The 25,273-nt window shown below is 35.6% G+C and overlaps 2 protein-coding genes across 4 annotated transcripts in view; both read right to left on the bottom strand.

Moving 5' to 3' along the window:
- Positions 1 to 435: 435 nt before the first annotated feature.
- LOC134245617 (uncharacterized) lies at positions 436 to 4,418 on the bottom strand. Of its 3 annotated transcripts, XM_062727882.1 has the most exons (7): positions 4,266 to 4,418; positions 3,389 to 3,481; positions 2,877 to 2,972; positions 2,469 to 2,567; positions 1,974 to 2,257; positions 1,494 to 1,613; positions 436 to 589 (listed from the first exon to the last, which is right to left on the bottom strand). In XM_062727882.1, exons 1-7 carry the CDS (start codon positions 4,336 to 4,338, stop codon positions 482 to 484), a joined length of 873 nt encoding a protein of 290 aa, XP_062583866.1. In that variant the 5' UTR covers positions 4,339 to 4,418; the 3' UTR covers positions 436 to 481. The 3 variants fall into 3 exon arrangements, with proteins under 3 accessions (XP_062583866.1, XP_062583865.1, XP_062583864.1); XM_062727881.1 differs by lacking the exon at positions 4,266 to 4,418 and having other exon boundaries at positions 1,974 to 2,250; positions 2,465 to 2,567; positions 3,389 to 3,932; XM_062727880.1 differs by lacking the exon at positions 4,266 to 4,418 and having other exon boundaries at positions 3,389 to 3,932.
- A 3,299-nt stretch (positions 4,419 to 7,717) lies between these two features.
- Positions 7,718 to 25,273, bottom strand: part of LOC134245627 (mannan endo-1,4-beta-mannosidase-like) — a 28,188-nt gene continuing 10,632 nt past the window's right edge. Inside the window, exons 2-9 of the mRNA XM_062727891.1 lie at positions 19,930 to 19,984; positions 16,986 to 17,180; positions 12,221 to 12,477; positions 11,582 to 11,766; positions 11,277 to 11,442; positions 9,945 to 10,022; positions 9,691 to 9,838; positions 7,718 to 7,925 (exon numbers count right to left, since the gene is read on the bottom strand). Coding sequence (XP_062583875.1) covers positions 7,738 to 7,925; positions 9,691 to 9,838; positions 9,945 to 10,022; positions 11,277 to 11,442; positions 11,582 to 11,766; positions 12,221 to 12,477; positions 16,986 to 17,180; positions 19,930 to 19,984 — 1,272 coding nt within the window. The 3' untranslated portion in view covers positions 7,718 to 7,737. The remainder of the gene's footprint in view (positions 7,926 to 9,690; positions 9,839 to 9,944; positions 10,023 to 11,276; positions 11,443 to 11,581; positions 11,767 to 12,220; positions 12,478 to 16,985; positions 17,181 to 19,929; positions 19,985 to 25,273) is intronic.

The following is a 25,273-nucleotide window of genomic DNA, read 5'->3' as shown; positions in this document are numbered from 1 at the left end:
AAATATTATGAAAATACACTGGGATCGGGATCCCAGAACGGAACATATAGAGCGACAATTTGGAAGGAAGACTTTGAAACACATATTAAAAAAATATGTATAAAATGATAAATATTGATAATGATTTCAACTTAATTATTCATTTGAGGTTTGAGAATCATATTTTTTTTTTATTGACGTACTCAATCGCAGTCTTATACTATGTTTGGATGTTTTTTGTGCATTTATGAACATTCATGCTAGATTTTTAAAAGTACTGTATATGGATTGCTTAGTAGCATATAAATAGCCGACCACTCTTAGATTCAGTTACATCTTTAAAGAAGCTAAAAGCAGGCGACAAATGCGTTCCTTGGAACACTCTAGCTATTATAATTAACAATCTGTTAATTCTTTCAAAATTAATTTTTAACACATTGTAAGACTTTAAAAAAAACTTTAATGAAATGTGCATTATGATTCAGTGTGATTTTTGTTCAATTCAAGCTTGAGTTGGTAATAAAATAGTGTAAAAATCGGTCAGATGGGGAATGGTGAACTGGGTAACGTTAGTAACCATCGGCGCGTCTGTGCAGGACTGCGCGGCCATCTGGAAAATAAAAAATAACCATTTTTGAAAATGTAAAAGTTTAAAAGTTAGCAGATTCAAAATCTCGCACAAGCTTCTTTTAAGCTGATTAGCATATCCTATTTTTTAAAAGCAAATGTTTATATGCATTGTTTAATGATATTTTAGTTTCATTCAAATTATGAACCGAAGCAGGATACTGGCAAATAAATTGATAACACGGGCTTTCAGGAATATTTTTCAGTCACCATTTTAAATTTCTATACTTATAATGATCTTGTTGGCAGATACAACCTATTTTGCCTATCATGATTCCTACTAATTGTAAGGCCATTGTTTTCTACCAATTTTGACTTTAGAAATCACCGCGTGCCCCTGAAACCCAGGAGACTGAATCAGGTGCTATAGAGGAATAAGCATCGCTTGTCAACTAGTCACACACTTTTCTTATGCACTCCATATCATCATGCTGTGCTCTGTACTGTTTACAGGTTAATTTAGTAAATCACTTTTCTTTGGTTTTGTCATTCAGTTCAATTAGTGTTAAGGATATATTGTTTAATTGTCTTTCCATGATACTAGGGAAAATATGAAAACCCTGCATTTCATTACTTTTTTTTTTAATAAAATTAATATTCTCAATTGAAGTTTACGTTATTAACTGTTGGAAATTAAAGTTAATTTAAAGTCATATCAACTTCATAACTACAAATTGCACTTATTAACTAAAGTTAATATATTTTCGAAATATTTCAGTAATTATAAAAAGCAGATTGTTTGTGACGTACCATAATGAGAATTTTTGAATAATAAACGATGCTTTTTGAAACAATCTGAATCCATTTCACATGAAACTAGTAATTCCATATATTTATATTTTAGTACCCTTTAGCTTTAAAAATATACAATGTATAATATTATTTACCTTAAAGCCTTGTTTATTGCAACTGATGAAGAAACCCGCAATGTTTTCTCCACTGCGAAGAAATGTAGAAATAGGTGTGTAAGGAGTTATGCGATGGCCTTTCTCACACTCAGTTTTAATCTGCAATTAAATTTTTGCCTATTTCAGTTCTTATACATTAACTGAATAACAAAATAAAGACCGTTTTATTGGCAATGAGATTGTATAATTTATCGATGAGATATTTAGTTGATCTTCTCAGGCTTCTAAATGATTTTTAGTTTACTAAGAACACAAATATATACAAGGTTATCCCGTGTATTTTCTTTTTTGAAACAGCGTTTGCCCAGTCACATATCTGTTTCAGAAATTATATCCTTCGAAGTCATCCCGTTTTAAAAATTCATCAGTCTGCGAGTAGGACGAAAAGGGGCGAAAATGAAACTGGGGCGTAAATTCCCTTGTTTACAGTGATAAAATACCAAATGGACGTAAGCTTACAGAAGAACCCTTTCTCCAGTGGCTTCTTCTCGTTGTATTACATTTGTTGATGATATAAGCCTCGGAGGATTCGTGTTTGTTGTTTGGACATACTGCTGCTTTGTGGTCCTGTACATGCACATTTTCTGCAATGGCCTCTATCACACCGATTTTATGGTCGTGACATTCTAGTCTTACCAGTGGTAAAGCGGTGGTAGATTTGGTTGTGGTTGGAGTGGTCTTGGTAGTTGTTGGGGTGGTTTTGGTTGTGGGTGGGGTAGTTCTAACAGTAGAGGAACTTGGTCCTATGAAAAATATGCGAATATTTGTGAAAAAACCAAATGACCAAATCATCAGAATAATGGATGTATGGTATGGTCTTATTTTCAAACTTTTGAGGACTCATTATTTATTTCCAAATTCTGCCAAAACTGACCTCTTCAGAACCAAATTATTGTCCCATTACCATGAGGAAAAGTAGTATTTATGACAGTGTGTGTTTTGATTTTTACCTACCCAGACATTCACAGAAGTGAGTGGGATGATGTCGATAGTCTATGTTACATTTCCCCGTCTCCCCAACTCCACATTTACAATGTCTGTCCGTTGTACATTCTGTCAAAAAATTGAAAGCGAGAACATTTAATAATAATACAGGAACTCTACCACCAAAGTGTGAGTTTTGTGTTTTATACAGCACACGAAGATAGAATAGCTTGTGAAATTTCAATTCTATTTAATTTGATATCAAAAACTTATAATGAAGTAACGGATACAATTTTCGAACAAAATTAAAACGGACTGGGAAAAAATGTCCTTTGAGGAATCAGCTGTGACACGCAATGCTTGAAAAGAAAACTGCACATGAAATCGTATAAAAGAATATAATTTAATTTTCCATACCCTAGTGCACCATTGACCTACCTCCACAGTGGCAAGTGGAAAATATACCAAAGAACTGCGTGCAGTATGGATGTGGGCATCCTAGATAGCTACAACCCCTGTTGCCTGTGCAGTAGCCTTTGAAGGGAGAAATTATATATCCTTCAAAAAGGTTCTGTTAAACATAGTTTTTCGTTGAAAATGCATTTATGCACCGGCAAAACTACATGTCTTAAAAGTTCAAATTCAATTCTTAATTTCTCTCTCTAGAAATATGAGCATCATTTTTTTATGAAAAGTTTTAAAGCTCATATGCTGTTTATCTAAAAATTTGCCAAACAACACAGCGATTCCTTAAAACACAAGGGTTATTGATTATAGAGAGAGAGAGAGAGAGACAGAGAGAGAGAGAGAGATTCTATAGACACAATCTGATTAAAATCAGATCCTTTGATCCGCTCACATAGATCGCTACTCAAGGTCTATGTGAGCGGATCAAAGGATCTGATTTTAATCAGATTGCTATAGACAGACAAAGAGAGAGGGGGGCTTACAGTCACATGATCCTTTGAATATGTTCCATACAGCTTTCTGGCCAACTTGGCATTTGTGATTTTGACAGGGATCATGAAAGTCGCAGAGGGAACCTGTCCCAATAAAAAACAGAGGCCCATGGGCCACATCGCTCACCTGGGCACACGGGCTAGTTAAAAAAACACAAATCAGCATAGTATTGAAAAGCTTACTTGTTGGGGTAGGGGGATTTGAATTTTCTATTATTTGAGAATGTCACTATATCAATAAAGCATACATGTATAATTTTGCCATACTTGAAAAGAAGATTTTTAAAAAGATGTTTCCAACATATTACTCGATCTCCCATTGCAACCCCTGACAAACCCCAACCCAGGACATTATTTGAATTAATTTAAATCTTCACTACTTGCAGATACTTACATGTCAATTTGACTAAACAAAACTATTCTGTTCTGGAGAAGATCTTTTACTATATATTCTTTATATATTATATATGCAAAACTTTCCTCATTGTGGCCACACCCTAACCCCAGTTGTCATAATTTGAACAGACTTGAATCTACACTACCTGAGAATACTTCCGTCTGATTTTCATCTTTTCTGGCCCAAAGGTTCTGGAGAAGAAGATTTTCCCTATATTTTCCTGTTAAACTTAAAGTTTGATCAGCCATTGTGGCCCCGCCCTACCCACAGGGGTCATGCTTTGAACAAACTTGAATGTACACTACCTGAGGATTCTTCCACATGAGTTTCATCTTTCCTGACCCAATGATTCTAGAGAAGAAGATTTTAAAAGATTTTTCCTATATATTCCTATGTAAAACTTTGATCAGCCATTGTGGCCGCGCCCTACCCCCGCGGGTCATGATTTGAACAAACTTAAATCTACACTACCTGAGAATGCTTCCACATGAGTTTCATCTTTCCTGGCCCAATGATTCTGGAGAAGATTTTTAAAAGATACCATTATTTTTTCATTAATTCATAATTATCTCCCCTTGGAAGAGGGCTTGGCCCTTCATTTGAACAAACTTGAACCCCCTTTACCAAGGGATGCTTTGTGGTAAGTTTGGTTAAAATTGGCCCAGTGGTTCTTGAGAAGAAGTCGAAAATGTGAAAAATTCAGACAGACGGACTACAGACAAAATGTGATCAGAAAAGCTCAGGTGAGCTAAAAATAAAATAAAGGATCTCATTAACAACAGTATGTATGAAAGTCGAAATACAATCTCACCCAATCCATAAAACTAACTAACCCCTTCTATCTTATCTACACTTAGTTTTGGAAGACAATATCTCCCTGTAATCAGCGCATTTGGAAGACAATATCTCCCTGTAATCACCGCATACATGCATTTGTAAAGATCGACCAAATTTCATTTTCATATTAAGGTAGTTGAGGAAAAATTGGATAGAATATTTTGTGCAATGATGTCCATGTAATTTATTTTAAGCAAAATTAACAACAATTTACAAACATTGTATAATTCAATTGCGTATATTTACTGCATTATGCTTATGTGACTAACTTGAGATTGTGCTTTCGATAGGAAAAGTAAACAGAAAGTTTCAAATTTAAACTTGCAAAGAAAGTTTTAGTATAAAATTTAGATAAAGAACGGCAACTAATGAGCAAATGTAATAAAATGACAGTGCCGTCAGATTTGACATATCTAATCATTTGAAAGAACAGTAACCGAGAGAATATTGAACTGATAAATGTAAGTTTAGCAGTATTCTAAACGTATATAAAAGACTTCATAATTCAATGCAAATATTTTAAACAAAATAAATCTTTTATATTACCTTTAAGCATACAAAGAAATAGAAACAGGCACGGAATCAGCATTCTGAGTATTTCGGAGTAGAGTATCGAGGTAGGAAATAACGTCTAAATCGTGACTATTATGTGTCTTAACCGTATAAGTATCTCTGATAAAACTTATGTAATTATTTCACGTTTAGCTACAAGTGGTCAAATATGGTCAACTATTTCACAATCAAAGGAATTTTATAATATAGTACCACAAGTATGGAAGCTAAGAATTATTATGGTAGATAACCCGTACATGGTTTGTAGTATAAATTAAATATTTTCTGAAACTGCATTTCCATCATACACAAATGTCGAATCTTACCATCCATACATTGTTTGATGTCCCCGGATTCCGAGGGTATAATGTTTTGTCCTGTCTGTCTGTCTGTTGTCAACTTCAACCTAGCCCATAACTATTGCGCTGTCTAAAGTAGGTGTACAGTTGTATACCACTTCAGTCTACGTCCCACTCCAGAATTGTGTTACTATCGGGGGCATAGTATTTCATAATCCGAGATTCCTCTGACTCTAACCCTACTTTTATATTGTGACTTGTGCGGGGGAGAGTCAGAGCGGAGGCCATATTGAAAAGTGGGAATGCAGCGACACCAGCTGGTGTCGCAACTCAGCCTACCTTTTACAACTTTATTTCGCAGAGCTAACTCCCGAGACGCGAGATATCGTAGAAAAATTATTCTCCTACTTGTAAATCGTCATTAATACGATGCTTTTGCCGTTTAAACGGCCCTATCACCGACAAATGAAGCATCACTTGGATTAGGTCGTCTCCTCGCCATTCGACTGCCTTGCGCATGACGTCACACACAAAAACGCAAACAAACTATCACGTGAAAATATCATGTTTGGTGTTATTGCTGTTTTTTAACCTCATATTAACACAGAAGTCGATTTTGACAGTTGCTTTCCTTATCAATAAATAAATGAAACATCATTATGTTGTTTAATGTATTTTTTCACAACACTTGCATCATTTCCCGAAAGGTCCACACGTGTTTTGAGCACGTGTTACTTTCAAACCGATTGGAATTTTGTGTATTTGTGTGCTGACGTCATGCGCAAAGCAGTCGAATGGCGAGGAGGCGACCTAATTCAAGTGATGCTTCATTTGCCGGTGATAGGGCCGTTTAAACGGCGAAAGCATCGTATTAATGACGATTTACAAGCAGGAGAATAATTTTTCTACCGATTTCTCGCGTCTCGGGAGTTAGCTCCGCGAAATAAAGCTGTAAAAGGTAGGCCGAGTTGCGACACCAGCTGGTGTCGCTGAATTCCCACTTTTCAATATGGTCTCCGCTCTGACTCTCCCCCGCACAAGTCACAATATAAAAGCGGGGGTTAGAGTCAGAGGAATCTCGGATTAAGTGTTTCACAAACACATCTTCATAATTAAAGGCTTCAGTATTATTTGAACACAATTTTACAATTATTTGTAAACATAGCATTGAAGAACTTCAAATTCTGAAGATTTTGTCGAATTGGTTTCAGATTGTATCGTCTGCACAATGTCACTATAATACCAAAGCTGCCTATCAAACGAAACTGAGACCTCAGAATAATCTAAAATATAATTGACTATTCATAGAAATGGTGCATAGAATGGTCCATACTGCAATTTATTGGAAAAGCTTTGAATTCATAATCTTCTACATCATTCGATACCAAAAGATGATCTTTCAAGATACTAATGAGTAACTTTTGTAGTTCTGGAAAAGATTTTGAAAGACTTTTTCATCATTTCAAAAAACTTTGAATCCCCACTACGGCCACACACCAACCCCCCCCCCCCCCCTTCACCCTTTTCCAGGAGTTTTGACTTCTACAATTTAGAATTTACATGCACTCTATCCCAGAATGATGGAATAGACAAAAAAAATATTGATCCCTGTCAGATGCTTCTATAAAAGTTTCAGCATTTCTATCCCAGTGATTTTTGAGAAGACTTTTTATTATATTAAAATATAAAACTTGGATTCCCTATTGTGGCCCCACGTATCCCCATGGGTCCTGATTTGAAAAATTTAGAATCGATACTCCCTAAGATGTTTCCATATAATTTTCAGCTTTTCTGGCCCAGTGGATGAAAAGATTGACACACTATTTTTGTATTTTCTGGATTACTCCCGTGGTGGTGGGGGTGGCCCTTGATTCTTTTTAAATGAACACCCTGCTACCCAAGGGTGCTTTACATTAACTTTACTTAAAATCGGCCCATTGGTTCTTTGAGAAGAAGTTGAAGATGAGAAAAGTTTTAACACAGACGGACAGCTAGACGGACAAAAGAGGATCTTAAAAGCTCACTTTTGCTTTTAGCTCAGGTGAGCTACAAAAGTTGGAGCACACCTACAGTGTAGTACAAAATTTTAAATATCTTTTGAGATTATTAATAAACGATGACATTTTTTTCATACAATCATTTTTAAATCTAAAACAAGTATTAATACAAATCTTACTGTGCGTACCAGCATATCGGAATAGGGAAATCGCGATAATATATTAAGATATTCGTATTAAAAAGAGAAATCTAAATATTTATTTTCCAATGGGATTAGCTGTAATATTAATATCCTTGGGAATTAACGATCCCAGGGGACTGCTTAGAGCACCGAAGCTTCCCACGGTTATCCCAAATTTTCCTCTCAGGGAACTAATCCCTTTCGCCTGTGTTATCCAGTCATCCGTGTCGGACCCCTGTGCGTTCATTTGCCATGTCCAACCACCTGTGAAAGAAATGAGCTCAATTTTTGAAGTAAAATAACTTAAGTTCCTGAAAACATGTATAATGTCATGTGCATTATATTTCACGAATAAATTTATGTAAATTATTATATCCGAATGCATAATTTTACATTGCTCGACTACTAGTACATATTTTCAACATGAACATTTTTATAATTCCTTATATTATACATAGTTAGGTCTTTCCACCTTTCTGTGGAAAGACCTCTTGAAATGCTTCTGTTTATTATTATTATTATTATTATTTTTCCGCTATGGACTTTTGAACCGAAAGACTTATCGAAAAACCTTTTAGTTCATGATATTGGATATTAAAAGTTATTTCGAAAAACAACCCAACGTATATGACCTATGACCCCTTACGGAGTTCTTGCCCCTTTTATGTAAAACCTTGTTATCGCTACTCCTTCGAAACCGTAAACCGTAGAAATATGAAACCTTCACTAAAGTCTTCGACTCATTGAGAGCACTCTGGAATCTATTCATTGCGAAAGTCTTCGGTGACCCCTTCAATGAATTATTGCCCCTGAAACTTTTTGAATTTTACAAATAATTGAAAATTTTCAAAACGAGAAGTGATAGAGACATGGGACCAACTGCATAAGATTCATTGACATTTGGTCATGAAATTATTGCAAAGGTCAAAGGTCAAGGTCATTCCAAATTTCAGAAATTAAGCTCTTTTTATATCTTTTTTGTCGCTTAGCATATACAAACTGTCTTAGCATTATTAATATGTTCTCTTAAAACTATTTAAAAGGTAAAATTCGTATTCCGTAAGATTGACCCCATTTAAAGTTATCGCCCTTTGTGCGAAAAACCTTGTTATCGCTACTACTTCATAACCGTAAACCGTAGAAATATGAAACCTTCACTAAAGTCTTCGACTAATTGAGAGGACTCTGGAATCTATTCATTGTGAAAGTCTTCGGTGACCCCTTCAATGAGTTATTGCCCCTGAAACTTTTTGAATTTTACAAATAATAAAAAATTTTCAAAACGAGAAGGTGTAGAGACATGCGCCCAACTGCATAAGATTCATTGACCTTTGAGCTTAAAATTCATGTAAAGGTCAAAGGTCAAGGTCATTCCAAAACTGAGAAATTTAGTTCTTTTTATATCTCTTTTGTCTTTCAACATATGTTTAATGTCTATGCATCATTAATATGTACTCTTAAAACTGTTTCAAACATTTCATTCTTGTCCCTTAAGATTGACCCTATTAAAAGTTATTGCCCTTTGTGCAAAAAACATTTTATTTGCTATTGCTCCAAAACCGGAAATCGAAAAGACATGAAAACTGCTCTAATGTCTGATGGGACTTGAGGCAAAACTTTTATGTTTAAGCGCAATAGGATCTGGTGACTCCTTGAATGAGTTACTGCCCTTTAATGCTTTTGTGCTTACTATTCAACCTTATAACTTTAAAACTATAAGTCATAGAGACATGAGGTTAATTACAATGTGACCCTTGACCTTTGACCTTGAATATGATTTGAAGATCAAAGGTCAAATTCACCTGAAAAATTTTTAGTTTTTATTTTTTTTCTTCTTTTAAGCCATTCCTGGTTTCCTTTTTATGAAATTTAATCATAAAGAGATAAATTATAAATGAAATTGAAATTCAAAAGGTGGAAAGACCTCTTATTGTTCTTTGAACAATAAGTCTCCTAGTTCATTTGTTCATGCTTCTCGTCAAACTTGACAAAATAAAATAAAATTAAACCCATAATACCTATCACTTACCCGAATAACCATTGGAATAAAGGTGGTTAAACTGTTTAACGATATCCCATTTGGAGTGGGGGCGCCCTCGTTTCTCATTAAATCCTGCAATGACCAGTGGTCTGGGAGGTAGGTGATCGCCACCCATGTGGTATTCCGTGTAATAGTGCTGTATGTTCATGGACAGGGGTATTGAGAAATGTACATGAATTCAAAAGTATGATTTTTTTTTTCCAAATGTCAAATTCTAAATCATTGAAGTTAGTCATATTTACATTGAATGGTGCCCAATCATCATAACGCCCTTCGCTTTTGATATCAAAGGAATGTGTAGACCAGAAACTCAAATAGCCCTGAAAAAGACTGAATTTTACACACCAGTCTATAAAATGTAATCATTTGAAGAGGTTGCTGTTAGTAAATAGAAATAAGAAGTTATTGGACGGCAGGGTCAGAAGTGCTCATAAACTGAACCAATGCAAGCAGATTCAAAGAACTGTGGTCCTCTGCTTTCGGTGTCTTAGTAAATGGGATGCCATTATTCATGGCATGTCGTGTCAAATATGAACGCACAATAATATACATTCCCCTTCTTTTTCCCTGTTTTTCAATACACTCTTTTCCTCCTCTGTCTCCCTTCCTTCCCAATCTCTCTCTCCCTCCCTTCCAACCCACTTTTTTTCCCCATCCTTCGCTTATCTCTATCTTCCTCCACTTCTCTCTCCCTTCCACCGCACTTTTTTCCCGTCCTTCTCACTATATCTTCCTCCCCTTCACCCCACTTTTTCTCCCATTCTTCCCACTATCTCTCTCTTTTCCTCCCTTTATCTTTCCCTTACTTCCCAATCTCCCCCTTCCAACCCCACTCTCTCTCTCCCTCCCTCCCCCACTCTTTCCCTTCCTCTCAACACTCTCTCCCTTCCTCCCAACACTCTTTCCCCACTACCGCCCCTCTTTTTATTTTTTTTTAATTTGAGTAAATGTTCACTTTATTACGGGTTCTGACCATGCGTCTGGGGAAATTAGAATCAATTTAGCAATAGAGCCATTTCATAAAAAACAAGAGTAAAACAAATAGTTGGCTTAAAAATTGCAACAAAAGTTGCCTCTGTCGCGCAAAGGCGCCTTTCTCAAGCTACACGAACATGTAACATAATAGAGATAAAGTTTGTAAAACGTAAAACACTTACTAAATACTCTAGTAGGTTTGAAGTAAGCATTCAATTCTAAGTCTAAAAGGACGAAATTATCTTACGAATTCGAAACCACTAGGGGTGATGAGAAAATAGTATTATATTCTTCAAGCATAACAGGAATGACATACTAGTATATTTTGGCACATTTTTTTCAGTTTAATTTCTATGCCGATTTTTCGGAAAGTACATGAATCCACAGCATGTACTGTGTAGCTGACTTAATGCACAGGATGAACCTTTCTGCCAATTCAGTCAACTGAAATTCTACCGAAAGATAACTGAAGTCTACTGGAATGTGACTGAATGACCGAGCCCGGCCATTTAATGAACCATTCCAGATCCTTCTGTAGCCGTTTAGTTAGTTAACTGAATGGTGAAGATTAATCCTATGACGTTTCTAGATCCACATACGTCATCAGCGCCCCCTGAGATGTTCAAACAGTAGTCATGGTACAGGTTTTTACAGTTCCACTGGAAGGTGTTAGTGATGATGTTGAAGGAACTGGCAGTAATTAACGGCTCCTTTTGCTGGGCTTTGTAAAGTTTACGAATTGCAGACGCTTGAAGATTGATGAATCTTTAAAAAAATAATTTATATGTTCTGAATTCTTTATCAATGGCTTTTTAGATGCACATTTTTGACGACCCTTTTCAGTAAATTTTTCAGTTGTTTAATTTACACGAATCTAGCAATTTGCGATGAAGAATAAAAGTACCTTTGGATTTCCTTAGGTGTGTACAGTTCTTTGGCCCAGCCAATAGCTCTACCCGAGGCCTTCAGTTCCAGAAACGTGTTATCCCAACAGGGATTCTTATCCGACACATTCCTCTTCATCACCCCTTCAGGCTGATTGATAATGTCCCACCCTGCCAAGGCAGGCTCATTCATTACAGCTGTCACCTAATAACATGATATTATTATAAAATATTTTTTGTTGAAGTAATTCAACCCATGAATAAGCAACTCAAAGACACACAGTTGTGTAAGAAGATTTATCGCATTCTGACCTATACTCGACAAAAGTTTACGGACACTTGAGCAGTGAGGGGTCTTTTTCGTGCCAGCACCTACTGCGACATGGAACTTCGGTTTAAACGGTCTCATCAGAAGGACAAGTCTCCACGCCCCGCAGTGTAATTCGAACCCGCGACGTAAGGATCAACTCCTTACTTTTCGACATTAGATCAGACTCTAACCACTGCACCACACATCAAGCATGCGACTGAAGCTTTTGCTGGCACGAAAAAGACCGACAAGGGGTGGCGTATCCATACGAGTGGGCAGTTCTTGAGAGGGACGTTAAACAACAAACACAGAAACAATAAAAAATAAATTGATAAAATGTAATCCTTACTATCGGTGTAAGGGCTGTTGTTATGTAGCTCTGCAATTTTATTTCATCCTTAATCAAGCCCTGGAGCCTTTCGTTGTTGACGGGGGTTACAAAAGCCCCATTCCACAGACAAATAAACACAAAGATCTGGTTCATGTGAGCGAATTTCAAGTACTCCATCAGTTCTGGTATCAGTGACTGCTGAAGATCTGTCCCCGTGACAATACCCCCGGGTCCGAAGAGTGGGGTTCCTTGTCCCTCAATATGGAGGAACAACCCTAAAAGAGTGGCACAGCTACATGTAATAAATATTAATGTGTAACACATAGTTATACCCTGAAAAGATGTCGATCGAAATTCCGTTTGCTTAAGGGGGCCGATTATAGTTTTATTGTGTGAAAACTACAATTGCAAATCTCTTCATTTTTATACCATATATAACTTACATTAACTTCAGTCTGCATGCAAAGTTTGCGGGATATATACCGTCCAGGTATTTTTGAGGGACCGTCTCAAAATACAGGTACATATACTATAGGATTATAGAGAAAAATGCCAATTTTTAGCACTTTAAAGCAAATTATACAAATACTACAATAGACATTTTGTTAAAACTATATTTTATGAGTAATACTATATTATACAATATATGTAAGAAACACAAAATTCTACCGTCTTGTTAACAGAGGGGGCATCTCAAAATGCAAAAAAAAAAAAATTAGCAAATTTTACTATTTTTATAAAGTACTACAAATTATGACGTAAACAATGGATTCACAAAAAAAACATAATAAAAATTTTGGAGATATTCTAAAATTTCTTTGTTTTAAATTTCAAGAGCGTATGTTTATTACTTTTTTTCTGTAATAATATTTTTATTACCCCTTTCTTTAAGAGCTACAGATTAACACAACGTCAAAAACACACTGTAGCGACGTCAACTTACCTATCAATTGCAAAATCGATTAAAAAATCAGTTATATGAAATTGTAATTACATTTTTATACCTATAATTTCTTAATTTTGTTTAATTTTAATAATTCAGCGAAAAGAGTTGCATAAAAACAGTAAATACGCTTCAATTTACTATGATGCGCGAAATATTGCGCAAAGAAAACTATAGTCGGCCCCCTAAAGTGTCTAGAATTGAATTGATAATAAAGCTTCAGTACTTGCAAAACTAACAAGAGGCCTATGGGCCACATCGCTCACCTGAGAAGCTTTGACCATTCTGTTCTTTACCAGATTTCCCCCTTGTAATACATTATGTATCCCCACCCTACCCCACTGATCATAATTAAGACATTTTGAAATCAACTACCCCAGGATCCTTCCATGTGCAAATAAGTTTCAGCTTTTCTGGCCCAGTGGTTCTTGAGAAGAAGATTTTCAGAGATTTTTCCTTTATATTTTTATGTAAAACTTTGATCCCCCCATTGTGGCTCCACCCTTGATCTGGGGGTCATGATTTGAACAATTTAAAATCTACATTACCCAAGAATGCTTCCACATAAGTTTCAACTTTTCTGGCCCGGTGGTTCTTGAGAAGAAGATTTTTAAAGATTTTTACAATATATTTCTATGTAAAACTTTGATTACCAATTGTGGCCCCACCCTTCCCCCGGGGGTCATGATTTAATTTAGAATCTACACTATACCAGGATGCTTCCACTTAAGTTTCAGCTTTTCTGGCCCAGTGGTTCTTGAGATGAAGATTTTCAAAGATTTTTCCTATATATTTCTATGTAAAACTTTGATTCCCCATTGTGGCCTCGCTCTTTCCCCGGGGGTCATGATTTGAACAATTTAGAATCTACACTACCCAAGAATGCTTCCACATAAGTTTCAACTTTTCTGGCACAGTGGTTTTTAAGAGATAGATTTTCCAAGATTTTTCCTATATATTTCTATGTAAAACTTTGATTCCCCATTGTGGCCACGCCCTACCCCCGTGGGTCATTATTTTTACAATTTAGAATCTACACTATCCCAGGATGCTTCCACATAAGTTTCAGCTTTTCTGGCCCAGTAGTTCTTGAGAAGAAGATTTTCCAAGATTTTTCCTATATATTTCTATGTAAAACTTTGATTCCCCATTGTGGCCCCGCCCTTCCCCCGGGGGTCATGATTTTTACAATTTAATATCTACACTACCCTAGGATGCTTCCACATAAGTTTCAGCTTTTCTGGCCCAGTAGTTCTTGAGAAGAAGATTTTCAAAGATTTTTCCTATATATTTCTATGTAAAACTTTGATTCCCCAGTGTGGCCCCGCCCTTCCCCCGGGGGGTCATGATTTGAACAATTTAATATCTACACTACCCTAGGATGCTTTCACGTAAGTTTCAGCTTTTCTAGCCCAGTAGTTCTTGAGAAGAAGATTTTCCAAGATTTTTCCTATATATTTCTATGTAAAACTTTGATTCCCCATTGTGGCCCCGCCCTTCCCCCGGGGGTCATGATTTGAACAATTTAATATCTACACTACCCTAGGATGCTTTCACGTAAGTTTCAGCTTTTCTAGCCCAGTAGTTCTTGAGAAGAAGATTTTCAAAGATTTTTCCTATATATTTCTATGTAAAACTTTGATTCCCCATTGTGGCCCCGCCCTTCCCCCGGGGGTCATGATTTGAACAATTTATTATTTACACTACCCTAGGATGCTTTCACATAAGTTTCAGCTTTTCTGGCCCAGTGGTTCTTGAGAAGAAGATTTTTTAATGACCCCACCCTATTTTTGTCTTTTCTTGATTATCTCCCCTTGCGAGGGGATATGTCCCTTCATTTTAACAATTTAAGGATTTAGCGGTGTAATAGGCCACTTCCGGTTAAAATGCCGAGGTGTTTGACATCGGCAGTTCTCGGAACATCTATCTTCGTAAACAAAAATGGCGCGTCGTCAAGACGGCCTAGGACGCTATCATAAAACATACACCAAAGGAACAGATTATAACTAATCAAAGGAAAGAATTGATATGATATTAAATAGAAAACACCATACTATAATTTGGGTTGGCAAAATATGCAGTTAAAACGATGTTATCTTCATATACACATTACAAGGGTTTTTCCAACTTCTAAAAATAGCACCGATTTCGAAAAAACAAACGAAGTAACTTTTCATTGTAATTTTGTGATTCTCTTAGTATCAGCTAACTGTTTGAGAGAATAATGTATGTTACAATATTAATAGCATGGCGTGTATTGTGGAATCTGCAATAAATCGACAGATGTTGTGTACATATAATCTCTACATAATGTAATATTCTGGAATTGTGCAAACCTGTGGCCGTGCTAAATGATTCTCAGGATTTTTGAAATATTGATGGTTTCTTGAAAAATAATTGAAAAAACAGACTTAAAATATCTAGATACTCATGCAACATAAATTAATGTCACGTTCAATTATCCATGTAATGATGTTATCACACATGTACGTGAAATATCTGAGATGATCTAAATAGATCGATCAGTAAAAATAATGTAATCATATGTTTAGAACTTTAACAAAAAAAATTATATCAGTTATGAGAACAAAAAAATATTCTGGGTAAGGTCAGGGTGAATTTTATCTGTGTGGGTTTTTTATTTATTTATTTTTTGAATGAGTTTAGCCGCGTCAGAAACGGGGGGGGGGGGGGGTGGGTCAACATATTTATTTATGCATATTTTGTTAATTTATAATATATGTGAGGCACAATATCGTTTTTAAAACCCTTTGATCAGTGTTTTGCGATCTGTCAGATATATTTTAGCCTTCATTGTAAAGTAAATAAAAACTATTAAGAACTTTATACACATGGGAACTGCAAAAATGTAGTTTATTTTGTAAACCCTATCTAGGTCAAGGTCAGTGTGAGAAGAGGTCAATTTTCTGAGCAAATGAATCTAATCTGAATTGAGTTTAGTATGACAATCATCTTTTGTTTATATATGCTCAAGCTCATTAGTTATTTCATTACAACCTACCCTATACCATGAACCAAAAAAAATAATGGCTTACATTTTTAGGGGGTACATCACTCTGATGTAGAATATAGATAAATATTGTGGATAGAATAATTCTTTTTTGTGGTTATATTATCACAAATACATGTCACACAAAATTTTCTATGTTTTCTTATTGATCATCCCTACCATAATTTTCTATGGCAGAATAATATAAACGGTTTTATAACAATATTGCTAAAATTTTCACTGAAAGCAGACAAGTTCTCTCGATTACAAGTATTCATATATCACATCTGATGACTCTGAACTAAAAAAAATTGAATGTCTACAATCCTAGGGCTTACTTTCACAGATGAATACATGAAACATTAAACTGTTCTCTGGCTTACTAGAAAAATTACATCTCTACCCTTTGTCTATTAAGGGTGCACCACTGGCGAGAGGGTACAGTTACATTAATGAGCACATAAGAAATATGTATGGACAAAATTGCATGAAACTAAGGGAAATATTGCCGAAAGTGTTGTTCATTATAACTATGCTTAATTAGGTCATATTCAAGGTCATGGCCATTACACCCCTAATACCTTAAATTCCCCTTCACCCAAGGATGCTTTGTACCAAGTTTGGTCAAAATTGGCCCAGTGGTTCTTGAGAAGAAGTCGAAAATGTGAAAAGTTTACAGGCGGACAGACAGACAGACAGACAGACGGACGGACGACGGACAAAATGTGATCAGAAAAGCTCACTTGAGCCTTCGGCTCAGGTGAGCTAAAAAAATTAAAACAGAGAGAGAGAGGGAAAGAGAGAAATGAATGGAAGAAAATAAAACAAACTGATGGAATTTCCGCCAGCCGCTTTAAGTCCGGTAAGATACGCTTTAAGAGGGATCATGGAGACAGTAAAATACAGACGGTTTCCGAAGTCTCCCGTGGCGTAGTTAAACCACGCCTGATTGGCGCCCACAAGGAATGTCGGTTGTTCATCATTGCACAAGAACTGTGAATTCTTTTTGCAGACGGCTAGAATTCCTGGAAAACAAAACGGGAATAAAAACATATTACATAAGTACCTTTAAGTACACTTACATATACTAATTAAATAACTAAATTATTGGCAGTGCTTAAAGCCATGGCTCTCGAATGTTGAAACATATGGGGGGATTCAAATTCTTTGATACATTTTTAATCCTCAAATATTAAAAGTTGTTGATGTCATCATGACATTTTGAAGCTAAAAATCCGTTCGTACTTTTATTGTTACAGGTATATCAAATCAGAAAGCTGGGAAATTTGAAAATTCTATGATTGAAAAATAATTTTGACTTTATTAGGACCATAGCTATTAGGCCGGAATTAAAAATATCTTTGTTTCCCCTAACCCGACCCTAAATTCTCAAGTTGGGTCGGTCGGTAGGTAAACGATTTTATTTTCTGACAGTAGCTTTGAAAATACATTCTAAAATTTAATGGAAAATTATATTTATAAGTAAGAAAAGTACGAAAGAAAGCGATTGTGAACAAAATGCTAAGTATCATACATATGCCATTTAAAAGCAAAATTTACGATTAATTAATTTACAACTGTAATTTAGATGAACTTATGAAATATCTCACGCCAGAGTACATTTATATAAATCGAATAAAAAAAGTCTGTGTACTTTTTGAGGGCCATGAGATATGCCGTGGTTGTAGAGCATTTTGCTTTGGAGTTAAGACGTAAGTTGCTAATTTTAAGTCGCAGGTTCAAATACCAATGAGGAACATTGAAAACGGTCCTTCAGAAGGGACCATAAAAACTTATTCCAGTGTCGCAGATGCGTTGTTGTATGCTGATTCAAAAAGATCCCCACTGCTTAATCAAGTTAATGGCAAAAAAGTGCGTAGGACGTCTAAATTTGGAGCAATGGGGAAATGTTCAAATGTCGTCCCAACAAATCTCGAAGGGATCAAAAGCAAAGAAACAACCAATCTTCAAGGGCCTAATTAAAGAAAAAAATACACTGGACGTCTCAGGAAGCTAACTTATTATTTTAAAACTATTTGGAAAAAGTATTTAAACAATATTTAAATGAACCAGACCGATTCTACAAATGATTAAAATTCTAGGGTTATAAAACAATGTCATAGTCGTGAAATTTAACCCGTAAATAAAGGCATGAAAAAGAAGAACTGAATAATATTTATTAGGATGAATATGCAGACATATTTACAACAGCTCCTATGATTCCATAATGGCATATAGTAAACATGGGAACATAGATGAATTGTTTATTAGATCAAAACTCAAATAAAATGCAGTGAAAGAATGATGTGTTCACAAGGTGGACCCCTCATCTGCTCATGAGGCTGGCCTTTCCATGTATTACGTACCTGAAATTCAACAGACAGAATTGTTTGTTCGTTGTTTAACGTCCTTTATTCAAATTGTTTAAAGAGTGAAGGATTCTAGCTAAAGGCATGTAAGATTGAGACATCGCCGTTGTGTTATGAACTACTTCTCTGTAATCACATCTGGGCGCTATTTTGTTTCCATCAAATGCTTGAAAATCACAGTAGAACAATGTCGGACGTTCTGATATAAACTGATTTTGATGAAATTGTATTTTATAACACTTGGTTGACAATAAAAATTTTTTTTTGAATCATCTTATCTAAAAAATCTTTTCAGTCGGCGCGATTTAATTGGGTCGGTCGCGATAGGGGAAACAAAAGTAATTTTTAATTTGGACTAAATAACAAAGCCAACTTTCCTTGATAATTTCAAGTTTAATAAAAACAGAAAATGCGAAAATTACGTTCAGCGCTTGCATAAATGTGAAATGAATGTGAAGTGAATGTCTCACATTTTAAAATGAAATTATCTAACAGTTATCAATGAAAACAGTAAACAAATTATGAACAATGCATAAAGCACGAACTCCTGTAAATTTCAGAGGTGAGATCAGCAGTAAACAAACTAAGAACAATGCATAAAACACGAACTCCTGGAAATTTCAGAGGTGAGATCAGGTGCCTAGGGGGAGTGAGCATCCCCTGACGGATGACACCTGTAGTAAGCCCCAAATATTGATTAAAGAGACGGATATTCCGTAGTCAAAAAATAAAAATAAAAAAAGCTCAACCGTTCTTATTAAAAAAGTAATCCAAAATACGACAACAAAAGATCATTCAAAAGAACAATAAAATATATGGATAACGGTATACAACCTCAAAGTCCAATAAATAATAATTAAAAAAAACAGGAACAGAGCAAATACGGACCTCTAAAACATCAGAAGTGGGATCAGGTGCCATGGAGGCAGGAATATCCCCTGCCGACCGGTCAAACCCGCCGTGTGCTCGTTGTCATAAACGGGGAATAACGAAATTGCTGCATAAAATGGAAGTTTACGACTGAAAAGTTAAAGTCATCTCGTTTGTCATAAAGCTTTACTTTCTGTATCTTAATATGTGTATAAATGTTCCAACTCTTGTTTTGTATTCATTTTCTGTTCAAATCATGTAACAACAGCATATCCATATCCCTTTTTTCCAACATCTCACCATGTCAACACGTGATTTTTTTTCTACATTGAAACTAGCTGATCTTCCGTACATGTACATCTCATGTTTCTTTCACTAATTTACAATTTTCAAATTGTTAACGAGCTCATGACTAGTAAAATTAGTTGTAAAATGGTTGATGACACTTAGATTTAGACTCTTTTCTTACGCACAGAAAGCTTAATTCAATGTACATGAATATAAATAATTACATGGAAAGTTTTTATTTTCTTACCTCCGCATGGCTTCAAGTAGGCAAAGAAAAATAGTGTAAAAACTGATGTCAGAATCTAGACAAATGAAAACATTAAAATTTAAGAAATCATTATTATATTTGCTTTAAATCTTCAGATCTTAAAATACAAGAGCTAAAGAACAGTTTGTGTTTACATATTCATATGCGTTTCCTGCTTGGCAAAGTCTGTAATTCATTTCTTTAGATCCAAGTTATAAAAAATTATAAATCGAAAAAAGGTTTATAGAAAAAGTCCATTCTAGCTTATAGTCGTTTGTATACATTTACACTTGGATTGTCCTTCTTTTGCTTAGTTCTTACATGGATAATCGCCCACTTTATTTGTATTTTTATTTTATTTAAAAAAATCAATAATTTCGCAACGGGAATTGTTTTTTTAAGACGGATATTTTAATATGTACACATGCCATATTCCATTTTTAGCTCACCTGAGCCGAAGGCTCAAGTGAGCTATATCAAAATTTGTCCGTTGTCTGTCGTCGTTGTTTGTCGTCGTAAACTTTTCACATTTTCATCTTCTTCTCAAGAACCACTGGGCAAATTTCAACCAAACTTGCAACAAAGTATCCTTGGCCTATTCCTTGGGTATAGGGGATTCAAGTTTGTTAAAATGAAGGGCCAAGCCTTTTTCCAAGGGGACATAATTATGAATTAATGAAAAATTAATGGCATGTTTTAAAAATCTTCTTCTCAAGAACCACTTGGCTAGGAAAGATGAAACTCATGTGGAAGCATCCTCTGGTAGTGTAGATTCAAGTTTGTTCAAATAATGACCCCGGGGGTAAGATTGGGCCACAATGGGGGTCAAAGTTTAACATAGGAATACACAGGGAATATCTTTAAAAATCTTCTTCTCAAGAACCACTGGGCCAGGGAAAATGAAACTCATGTGAAAGCATCCTCTGGTAGTGTAGATTCAAGTTTGTTCAAATCATGACCCCCAGTGGTATGGTAGGGCCATGATTGGAGGGGTCAAAGTTTAACATAGGAATACATAGGGAAAATCTTTTAAAAATCTTCTCAAGAACTAGTTGGCCAGGAAAGATGAAAGTCATGTGGAAGCTTCCTCAGGTAGTGCAGATTCAAGTTTGTTCATGTCATGACCTAAGGGGTAGGGTGGGGCCATGATGATGGGTCAGGGTTCAAATTTTAACATAGGAATACATAGGGAAAATTTTTAAAATCTTCTCAAGAACAGTTGCAAAGCCATCATTGGTCATAATTATATGGAAGCATCCTCATGTGGTGTAGATTCAAGTTTGTTCAAATCATGACCCCACTTGAACCCACTTTATTATTTAATTTTTTCAATACTTAACTGATTTTTGCTTTTAGTAAATTACATAGCCAGAACTAAAGTGAGCGATGTGGCCCCTGGGCCTCTTGTTATAAATAATTTTTAAAAACCCAGACTACCAAAAAATAAATAAACAAAAAATAGGCCTGGAATGCAATGGGAAACTAGGGCTAATTGTAACGGGAACCGTTACAGATGTTCCCCAAACGCTCCCCAACTCCCTTTTGGTGCCTTAATCCCTGTAAGCTTCATTAAATAAGACGAACTCTATGCCTTTTAGACTATAACACTGTTTTCCCAGAAGTATATTAAGTATATTCAGATTTATGCATTGCACGCGTGTGCATTTGAATGCATGTGCGTAATGACCATATCATCTTGTCTACACTATTTATATACTAGAAATTATAGCGTTTTATCCAAAAGAATTAAAAAATACGTTTTAATTTAGTGTATTTGTAATTTTACTCATTTCACGTGCACGCACGTGCATGCATGTGCATGTCGACCATATCTTCTTGTAGGAGTCTGTTATGTTTGTCTATGTTCTAAATCCCATCCTGTTTGGTTGAAAAACAAGGAAGTTATAGCCATTTTAAGTTTAAGCCAATCAGATTGCAGCGCACGTGCATGCGCGTGTTTACATGTAAATTGTTATAAATCATATTGTAGTACATCATAAAGTATGCCTATATTTTAAATTTCATAGCATTTCGTCAAAAAACAGAAAGAATATTGAGATTTTTGTTTCAGCCAATCAGAGCGAAGCGCACGTGCATGCGCGTGAGTTCGTGCTAATTTGACAGTGTCATATTATCTACACTATTAATATATCCTCATATAATGAGTTTTAAAGTATTTCATCAAAAAATGTTAACGTTATGGCTATATAAAGTATATCCGCCATTTCACTCATTTCACGCGCCCGCACGTGCATGCGTATGCGCGCAAAATGACCTTCGTTCCGCACACCTACACTACACACCTATTAACCCTAAAAAGGTTTTAGCTCAGTTGGGTGAACAGTTTCTGAGAACACTCGCGGACAAAAAAAGTACCGGAGAACAAAGAAGAAAAAAAAGAATAATAATAACTAGTGCTAATTGTAACGGGAACCGTTACAGATGTTCCCCAAACGCTCCCCAACTCCCTTTTGGTGCCATATTCCCTGTAAGCTTTATTAAATAGGACAACATCTGTGCATTTTTTAGTTTACAACGTTTTCCCAAAAGGATACCAATTATATTCAAATTTTAACATTGCACGCGTGCCCATGTGAATGCACGTGCGTAGTGATCATATAATCTTGTCTACACTTTCTATATATTTAAATATACGTTATATATTAAAGCATTTAGTCCAAAAGTATTAAAAATCACTCATTCAAGTGTATTCATTCCAAATGCACGCGCGTGCATGCACGTGCATGATTACCATACCTTCTTGTAGGAAGCTCTTATATCTATTTATGTTCTAAATCCAATCCTGTTTGGTTGAAAACCAAGGGAATAATAGCCATTTCAAGTTTCAGCCAATCAGATTGCAGCACACGTGCATCTACGTGATTTCAATTTTTTTTCTTCAAAATCATATTGTAGAATATCCTAATGCATGACTATGATTTAGATTTCAAAGCATTTCGTCAAAAAACAAAGGAGATATAGCCTTTTAAAGTTTCAGCCAATCAGATTGCAGCACACGTGCATGCGCGTGATTTCTTGAAATTTTTTGTATATCATATTGCAGGATATCCTAATGCATGACTATGCTTTAAATTTCAAAGCATTTTGTCAAAAAACAAAGGAGATGTAGCCATTTAAAGTTTCAGCCAATCAGATTGCAGCACACGTGCATGCGCGTGATTTCATGATTTTTTTGTATATCATATTGCAGGATATCCTAATGCATGACTATGTTTTAAATTTCAAAGCATTTCGTCAAAAAACAAAGGAAATATAGCCATTTAAAGTTTCAGCCAATCAGATTGCAGCGCACGTGCATGCGCGTGATTTCATGAATTTTTTTCTATATTATGTTGTAGGATATCCTAATTCATGACAATGTTTAAAATTTCATAGCATTTCGTCGAAAAACAAAAGAGATATTGAGATTTTTGTTTCAGCCAATCAGATTGCAGCGCACGTGCATGCGCGTGAGTTCTTGCTAATTTGACAGCGTCATATTATTAACACTATTAATATATCCTTATATGATGAGTTTCAAAGCATTTCATCAAAAAATGTAAAAGTTATAGCTATACTAAGTATATCAGTCAATTCACTCATTTCACGCGCACGCACGTGCAGGCGTATGCGCGCAAAATGACCTTCGTTCCGCACACCTACACTACACACCTATTAACCCTAAAAAGGTTTTAGCTCAGTTGGGTGAACAGTTTCTGAGAACACTCGCGGACAAAAAAAGTACCGGAGAACAAATAAGAATAATAACTAGAAACGATCTCGTTGCTAGCAACGAGAGGTCTTCCGTCCGATTCAGGAAAAAAAATCTCGTATAATCGAGCTGAAAAGTGATTCAAAATTTTGGTCGCAAAGAGGATTGAACCCATGTCGCCTTTTTCTGTTTTATCCCCAACGCGCAAACCATAAAGCTTTTGGGAGTACTGCTCTAAATATACTTGTGTGTATACTTTTGCAACAGTACACCTGTCTAAGAATCATAAAAGGCGGGTCACTATCAATAATATGCGCCAAACGCCACGAGTAAATATTCGTGCATTTTCATACATTTTATTTGCTAAAAACTCGACTCTGCAGAACCAGAGAAGGTTTTCTACAGGTCCATTGCCCATCACGGGGAAGACCTTACCTGCACATTGGCACCATGTGTATTACCCGCGCAGCCTATTTATGAGAAAATGAAATGAATATTTTTTAGTGTTTAAGAAAACGTTGAACCTACGCTTGCGAAAGTTCTAAGACATTCAAAGATATTTAATTTCTTCTTTATCAAATCAAGAAACTGATTATACGTTAAGTCAGCAAATAGGGGCCTTTACTTATGCCATGAATATCACAGAAAAAGATTCAAAATTTTGGTCGCAAAGAGGATTGAACCCATGTCGCCTTTTTCTGTTTTATCCCCAACGCGCAAACCATTAAGCTTTTGGGAGTACTGCTCTAAATATACTTGTGTGTATACTTTTGCAACAGTACACCTGTCTAAGAATCATAAAAGGCGGGTCACTATTAATAATTTGCGCCAAACGCCAGGAGTAAATATTCGCGCATTTTCTTTGAACTTTTATGAAATAAAATAAATAAAACGTTCTTATCGCCTTTATTTTATTTCGACGTTTAAAAAGTCTTTGTACACATTACATATATCGTATCTAGCCCAGTTACACTTAAGTAGTGAAACGGAAATTAAGTGTTAAGATCCACACTGAATTGCAACGTACTACTACGTGAAAGTCCAAGTAGTTTTGTTTACATTTCATGCATTCGTATGTCAGAATGGTTTAATCAAACGCTCAGCTGCCTCCATAAACCCCAATTGCGAAATGGCGGAATTGACAAAGACAGCCGCCATCTGGGGCCCGCTTCAGATTTTCAAATATTAATATCTAGAATTCAGATAAGCCAATTTTCAAACAACTTAGATAGTTATAATCTAATTGTTCAGATGAATACTTTTGATCAATAATGTATAACAAAGAATTGATCATTAGAGAGTTATAGATAAAAAACTTTTGGCCCCTCTTAGCCCCTAATTTGAAGGGTCAGCCCTATTTTTTTTATATCAAATGAAAGGTCTTGCGATATTGAATATTTTGTCTTCAATATGTTTTAACAAATTATGAACAGGAGTGAAGATATGAGACAAAATGCGTCAAATTTTGTGAGATATTTCTGAGACATTTTTTCGGCCCTACCGAACTTCGGTGCCTTTTGCGCTAGAAAGATTTGGAGACCCAATTACAACTCACCAAACCTTCCTCTATTTTCCCTAAAAATCTCAAGTCCATATCTTAAGTCGTTTCGGAGGAGTTTCCCGGACAAGCCG

This window comes from Saccostrea cucullata, unplaced genomic scaffold (assembly GCF_032062105.1).
Source record: "Saccostrea cucullata isolate Sc308-1 unplaced genomic scaffold, CSIRO_AGI_Scuc_v1 ctg181, whole genome shotgun sequence".
Classification (NCBI taxonomy): domain Eukaryota; kingdom Metazoa; phylum Mollusca; class Bivalvia; order Ostreida; family Ostreidae; genus Saccostrea; species Saccostrea cuccullata.
Note: the sequence above shows the minus strand (reverse complement) of the source record. Positions and strands in the feature narration are given on the sequence as shown.

What these genes read in the sequence shown, in the direction of transcription:
- LOC134245617 (XM_062727880.1), bottom strand. Translation starts at nt 3,563, where the DNA reads ATGCTGATTTGTGTTTTTTTAACTAGCCCGTGTGCCCAGGTGAGCGAT. An exon ending in ATTCAAAGGATCATGTGACT is followed by an intron (nt 2,973 to 3,388) that starts GTAAGCCCCCCT and finishes CTCCCTTCAAAG; the next exon opens with GCTACTGCACAGGCAACAGG. An exon ending in GCAATAAACAAGGCTTTAAG is followed by an intron (nt 590 to 1,493) that starts GTAAATAATATT and finishes TTTATTTTCCAG; the next exon opens with ATGGCCGCGCAGTCCTGCAC.